The sequence below is a fragment of the Cajanus cajan genome, chromosome 6 (assembly GCF_000230855.2).
Source record: "Cajanus cajan strain Asha chromosome 6, NIPB_CcT2T_4, whole genome shotgun sequence".
NCBI classification, from domain to species: Eukaryota; Viridiplantae; Streptophyta; class Magnoliopsida; order Fabales; family Fabaceae; genus Cajanus; species Cajanus cajan.
In genome coordinates this window covers 23,355,458-23,362,724 of record NC_138522.1, presented here as the reverse complement: position 1 = coordinate 23,362,724, position 7,267 = coordinate 23,355,458, and the positions used below count along the sequence as shown (strand labels likewise).

General features: G+C 32.5%; 1 protein-coding gene across 2 annotated transcripts; it reads left to right on the top strand.

The window, feature by feature from the left end:
• Positions 1-3,470: 3,470 nt before the first annotated feature.
• On the top strand, positions 3,471-5,910 carry LOC109816472 (3-isopropylmalate dehydrogenase, chloroplastic-like). Of its 2 annotated transcripts, XM_029275035.2 has the most exons (4): positions 3,471-3,988; positions 4,109-4,193; positions 4,333-4,421; positions 5,520-5,910. In XM_029275035.2, exons 1-3 carry the CDS (start codon positions 3,884-3,886, stop codon positions 4,380-4,382), a joined length of 240 nt encoding a protein of 79 aa, XP_029130868.1. In that variant the 5' UTR covers positions 3,471-3,883; the 3' UTR covers positions 4,383-4,421; positions 5,520-5,910. The 2 variants fall into 2 exon arrangements, with proteins under 2 accessions (XP_029130868.1, XP_082932517.1); XM_083076391.1 differs by having other exon boundaries at positions 4,333-5,910.
• Positions 5,911-7,267: the final 1,357 nt, after the last annotated feature.

Sequence of the window (7,267 nt, the reverse complement as noted above, 5' to 3'; positions counted from 1 at the left end):
GATACTATAGTGTCTCCTTCTGGTGGTAATCTTCTTCCATCCATGAGCAAACTTCATTTTTATGCTTGACTAGCCATCATCTGATTCTTTTATCTAGGTTGCACACTCTTAGTGGATTATTGCATTTAATGCCTTTGACTTGCATTAAATATTTGCTTGCTGAATCTGCGCTTCACGAGATCTTTTGTACCATATGTTTGCTTTTATGACTGGCATTAAGATATCTCTGTACTTTCTTGATATTGCAATAATGGAGGTGTTTTCCTTTGCTGACTTGTCCTTTGTTGACTAGTAGGTGTACTTGCTTTGACACACGTAGTTTTGATTTATGGATAAACGTTCACCCATTTTTTATCTTTCTTCTTCTATTTGGGTGTCTTCATGTGTTCTTCTGAGAGTATGTTTTAGGTAGTTCGTCTCGTTGTGTCTTCAAATGCAATCCATTTTTCTTGATCTTCGTCTATGTATTCGAGTATCCGTCTGGTGTGTTTTAACTTGGTTTTGTCCATCATCTTGGTTGCTCATGTCCTTTTCCTTTATTTCTTTTATGTCTGTGTTTGTGACTATCTTCGTCTTATATGTTCCCTTTGTTTGCTCAGCCTTTATCCAGTGCTTGGCTCATGTCTCTTAGTCCTGGTATGGATGCATATCAACTTGCTTGTACTTATATCTGAAACACTAATACACTTATTAAAAATAACAATACATATTATATTTGTCTCATTCAAAACCTTGCAGGGAATTGCTTTCATCTTCGTCTGACTTAACATTTCACTCCTCTCTTAGGAATAACCTTGATGTTGGTTATTCCTAGGTGTTTGGACTCCCAAAGCCTTCCACCAATGGAGAAGCAAGCTTCTTAGGCCACCACAAAACCTTCCAATATTGGCTTCCTTTGAACTTGGCCTTCCACACCTTCAAGAAGCACTCAACACACCTTAAGTTGATGGAATATTTATGCTAAAACTGAAAAGGAAAAATTAGGAGAAGCTACACCAAATGGTGGAAAGAAACGAGACAAGACTAGAAAGAATTCCAATAAAATGACAAGCAAAAATTAAGGCACCAAAGAAAGGCTAGCACACAAAGGGAAACCTATCAATGGAACTAGAGTAGATTACAAAATAAAATCTAAGATTACAAAACAAAATAAGACTCACAAACAAGTGATATGTCGCTTGACATATTTTCAATACAAGAAACACAAATTAAAAACTGAGCACAAATCACACAAACTTTTTTTTACTCCTTGGCTTTTTCTTGTACTCTTTCTTTGTGATTCTTTTTGTAACTTCTTTTGAACTTTTTATTTTCCTTTTGCACAGGATTTTAATGCCTTTTAAACATGTTTAAGTCTCGGATATAATCCAATAAAAATGCTGCCAAAATTTTTCCACAAAACAAGAGGTATATAAGTGAATTTTTTTTTCTAGTGCTCACACTTTTGTACAAATTTTTAGGTCAAATTTTCAAGCAATATTTTCTTTGTTTTTCTAATGTATTAAGCACACTTATACCTCTATTTTTCCTCTGTTTTGATGACTTAAAAAGTGATACAGGTTTCAGCCACAACACAAAAATTCAAGGAAACCTAATAGGAAAGTGTTTAGAAAATTTTCTTGACAAACTTTTTAATGAGACATAATAGAAACCTAACTCTAAGACATTTGCTAGAACTAATAGCAAATTAGGAACTCAAACATGTAAAGCAAAAGAACATATAGGTCAACACAATATTATAAAGAAAAAACTGAATCAATGTAGACACCAAAACAACACAAAAATATTAAGGTTCAACAAGCTAGTCTAGGATTCAATGACATGTAAAAGGACTACACATGACTCTAGACAAAACATAGGATTCAAAACCAAAACACATGCTAAAAATTATTAATGTCCAATCATGGACTCATGTTATAAGGAATAGAGAAGACTCAAGCAAAATAAAATGCATAAGTTCAAGAAACCTAGGCGCACAAAACAAATTGATTCAAGGAATTAGGAAACAAGCAAACATATGAATCAATTAACAATATGAGACATAAGGATCCATAAAAATGTTTAGAAGAAATAGATCCAAACAGAAACACAAATAAGACATCTAAAAGAATGAAGGAACAACACAGATTCAAGTTTGGAGAATAAGACACATAACCTCAAGAGCACCAAGGCTTTGATACCAAAAATGATGGAAGTTGTTGAAGAATGGTTGATGTTCTTCAAAACTCCACCGTCCAATCCTTCTTCTCTTGAGTTTGAACACTTGACAATGGTGGAAGCACCTTTGAAGAAACTTCAATGGTGGAGAAGCAAGTAAGAGGTTCGGCCACTCTTTGAAGTTGAAGAAGCTTGATGAACCAAGTTCAAAGGTTGAAAACCTTTATGAGAAGCCTAAGGAGAATGTTCTCCACAGATTCTAAGAGACTTAAGAAGAGAGAATTCTATGAGAATTTCTGAATTCATTCATCAAAAGTGAGAGAAAAGGTTGGAATTACAAATATATAGAAGGAGGTAGCTTAGGGAGCAAGCTAACCTTAACCATGGTTCAAGTGAACCATGGTTTGGTTGGCTTGACCGTCAAAGCTTGTTAGGAGGCCTGTGGAGCAAGCTAAGGAGAAGCTTGTAGCACAAGCTTCCCAAGCTTGAAGAAGGAGAAGCAATTCTCGGCTAAAGAGGAACAAGGCTAGCTAGGCGGATTTGGTTCATTTTGGCTCCTTGAGTTAATTTCAAAAATGTTTGGTTTGGTCTAGTTAGGTCCATCCAAAAATGATGAGACCTAGCTAGATCAAACCTATGAAAAATTAGGAGCAAAATGAGTCCAATATGTAAAATTTTTCCTAGGCCCAATTCTGCCCTAATTGTTAGTCACACCCTCAAGCATTGCTAAATGCTACCCCACTTCTACTACTGAAAAAATAGAAAATGAGTGTAATTCAAAATTAGGTTAAATGGAGTCAAAGTCTCCAAGTAACCTACTCTAGAAACAATATACAATGATTATTAAAATGAAATAAAGTGCCTCCCAAATACAAAGGCAAAAATAAGCCTATACAAGGAATTTATGTACAAACTATATACAATTAGAACTATGCCTCCTCTTCATGATAGAGTAGTCCAAATGAAGAGTATCTTGGGCTTAGAGAGTCCACTGGTCTTCAAGTTGTCCAACTCTTCTTGTATGCTCCTGACCATAGCTCTAGTGATTGGGCCCTTGGCTCATGGTCCATAAAAAAGATTCATTTTTCTATCAATTCCGCATTTGACCATGTTTAAAGTTTACGAATGTGAATTATCTACTCTTATGTTAATGGATTCATAGTTTTAATTCTAAAGATTTTATTTAAACCAAGAATATGTTTTTATAATTGTTGTATATGTATGTTGGGATAGAGGGTGTCACAATGAGTACTGCTCTACATTAATCTTTGAAGTAATCGATGTAGTATTATCTCAATCATTGCGAAAAAAAATTGTGTGTTATTCTCTCACACGAAATCACACTTTCTCCTCTCACACGAAGTCACACGCATTTTTGTCTCTTCATTGCCTCTCATAAACACATACACCAAAGCCCAAATCCTATTCTTTATATGTTCGAATCATTCTTTTCACGCTCAAGAGCCATTCTCCCACATCTAAACCCTATTTGAAGCCCCATTACTTGTCTGTGGTAAATTTGATCGAAAAAGTGAAGCAACCATGTGGAAGATGAAGCCCCTTCCTTCCAAGTTGCACTACCGCTACACTATCACTCTCCTCCCTGGTGACGGCATCAGCCCCGAAGTCATCTTTGTCGCTAAAGACATTCTTCTCCTTGCCAGTTCCCTCAAAGGTAACCCTTTAATCGCAACATTTTCATTTTCTATTGAGTGCTTGCTAAACCATGGATAAAAATGAAAAAAATCTCAAGCCAAAGACTGGTTTGCTTCAAATTCGAGAAGGGGTTCCAGTATTTACAAATTTGAGATCGACTACTATATTTCCTCAGGTAAAAATTTATTCGTGCTACATTTTCTCATTTGTGATGGTGAAACTGAAATATAGTTGAGGGCAAACGTAATTTTTGCCCATCACTTGTGTGATTTTTGTTGTGTTAATTTTTTTGCAGTTAGTTGATACTTCAACTTTGAAGAAAGAGATTGATGAAGGGGTTGATCTCATGGTTGTGAGGGAACAGAGGGAACAGATTAGAGGTTTGTTGTGTTATGGTTTCCTAATGTTCCTATGATAGTTAAATTTTGAAATGTTAATTTTTTGTTCATTTTCTTTAACTGTGGCCATGTGTAGCTAATTCACTGGACTAAGTCTTCTTGTTGTTCTGTTGTTGTTCAGGTATCTATTTTGGAAAACCTAGGGGCTTTGGCACCAATGAAAATGGTTAAGAGATTGGCTACTATACTGAGATTTATGCCGCACATGGGGTATCTAACTATTATATAAAGGTTTTATAAATAAATAATGTGTGTCCAAATGGTGAGCTATAAAAGTATATGAATTATAATAGATTAATGAAGGTTGATAAACTTGGTTGAATATTTTTGGGAAAGAGAATTTGTGTGGAGTTTCTTGTTGTACAATCATTCCAGGTAACGTTGTGTTAGGAGGAGTTAAGAGAGATGGAAGGAAGTTAGTTGAGATAGTTAGGATATCAATTAGTTGGTTAACACATTAAGCAAGTAAATAAAGGAATGAAGGGCAAGGGGATTTATTCAGTCTTGTAAATAGTTTATAAGCTTGGAAATATAATAGCTATTAACTAAAATTTTGTATATATTTTTTGTAACTTAATATTCACTCTGTCCAAGGTCTGGTGGCTTCTTTTTCTAAAGCATAATGTGATAGATTAAAAATGATATGATTTATATTACTTTGTTTGTCTAAAATCATATATGAAGATTCCATTCATAACTAACCTATGCTGGGAATATATATTGGATTCATTTTTCTATTGATTCTTGTTGATCTTTATATTATTAGTTAGCCAATGTCGCCAATTCAATGAAAACTTATCAATGCTGGATGAAAAACATCGTGATGTCATGCTTATACCATTTTACAATTATTAACAGTGAACAATGATAATAATACAAATATGCAATAATTGGAAGTCAAAACTCTAAAAGAATATGAGAGAATCAATAGCTTAATAGGAAATTGATTTCAACAAAATTACCACAAACTTGTGAAGCAAGTAAGTAAACAACACAACCATTAAAATTTTCTATTTCAAATGTTCCAAAAAATTCTTAAGTATTGATACATGTGATTAAAGTTCTATCTTACTTGCAAAACATTACAAAGTAAATTTGATTGATCACAATTTGTCAAGTTAGTGCAACCATCAAATTTTATAAACAATTTTGAGATACTCTTCAACATTATAGGAACTAGTCATATTTACTTGATATTTTGAAATTATTTTTAATAAATGTGATTCCTTGGACCTTATTCTCTGAGATTGATAAGTTTCATTTTATGTAAAAATTACCATTATTCTTATAATGTTTCATTGGACACAGGGTCGTTGAAGGTAAAACTTGATTGAAAGACCCACCTAAGAATTACTCTTGAAGCAACTAAAGGACTTGCTTATCTCCATCATGACTGCAAGCCACAAATCGTCCACAGGGACATAAAGTCTTTGAATATTGTACTAGATTAAAACTTTGAAGCTCATCTATTTAATTTTGGCATTACTAAATGTATGTCATCTATTTGATTTTGACTTATGGTTCATGTTTATAAGCTTTAATTAAAAGGTTCAATTATTTAACCTTTTGGTCAATGTAATTTAAACTTTAAGTTTTAGTTAATTTTCTAGTTTATGTGGTTAAAATCATTTTAATTTAGTTCTAAATAAATATTATTGTTTTCAGTTTAATTTAACAAGCACGAATTTTATTTTGTGAAGGCAAATAAGTTTTGTGATTAATATTTAACAGTGTGATGCTAAAAGAGATTTTGGAGTAATTAATGTAAATGAATTTTACCTAATAATATAGAATTTCCTATTAAGCTTTCTACATTAATTATTAATAAACTAAAAGAGAATATTGCATAACAATATTCTATGCAATATTCTACATTTGTTCTATCAAAAACTGACGTAGAATATGATAGAACAGATATAGAATAAGGCATATTCTACATCGGTTCTTGATAGAACAAATGTAGAATATGTCATATTTTACATCGATTCTTGATAAAATAAATGTAAAACATGTTGTATTCTACATCGATTCTATCACTAACCGATGTAGAAATGATATTTTCTACATTGGTTTTCAAACTGATGTAAAGTGTCTTATACTTTCTACGTCGTCTTAATCTACATCATTTTTAAAATCGATGTAAAATGTCTAAAAGAACTTATGTAAAATGTGTGTCTCCTATAGTAGTGGTTGTACATTTATCACCATCACAACCAAGTCTCAAAAGAACCACTTTCATCCATATTGCTTGACAAGCATATGCAACAATTGCTATGTATTCGGCTTTGTTTTTTGTTAAAGTCACAATTGGTTGTTTTCTAGATGACCAAGCTACTTCCCCTAAACTCAAAATAAATGCATAACTTGAAGTACTCTTCCAATCCTCTAAGCATTCCATATAGTCAATGTTAGTGTAGGCAGTCCAAACAACACCTACATCATTTTGATATATATAAACCAAAATTCCCAATTTCTTTGATTAGTTTTCACTCAATGGATCCAAATCGAAATTCATTCAATATGAATGCACGGTTTAATTTGATATCATGTTACCAACAATCCACAAATCCAAAATTTTCCAATTATCCAAATTTACTCAACCTACAATACAATCCCAATAATCCAAATTTTCAATTTCTTACACCACATTTCATCTATATCAATTTCATATGTTTCAATTGCCACCAATCAACCCTTTTGTTTATCAAAGTCTTCAATAGTAGTAGCAACAAACAATGTAATGAAAGAAAGTATGGCATGTAATACCCTGCTAGTTTTTCTAAATAAAAAAAGAGCTTTAATTATTTAATTGGACAAACCATGGTGCTTCAGGTGGTGCATCAAAGAGTAACAAATACTTTTCATGTCATCTATATGTGGTAAACTGATTTAACTTAAACCTTAAAGCATTTTTTATAATTAGTGTATGAACTATGACTAGAATCTTGACTGCAACTTTTAGAATTTCATGCCACTATTTTATACACACTAGCAATTTTTTTTTACAAAAATGATAAATGTTTAAAAGCTATAATGGATGTGAACAAATACAAATA

Coding starts and splice junctions, on each gene's coding strand:
- LOC109816472 (XM_029275035.2), top strand. CDS start 3,884: ATGGATAAAAATGAAAAAAATCTCAAGCCAAAGACTGGTTTGCTTCAA. Junction 3,989..4,108: donor CGACTACTATATTTCCTCAG/GTAAAAATTTAT, acceptor ATTTTTTTGCAG/TTAGTTGATACTTCAACTTT. Junction 4,194..4,332: donor ACAGAGGGAACAGATTAGAG/GTTTGTTGTGTT, acceptor GTTGTTGTTCAG/GTATCTATTTTGGAAAACCT.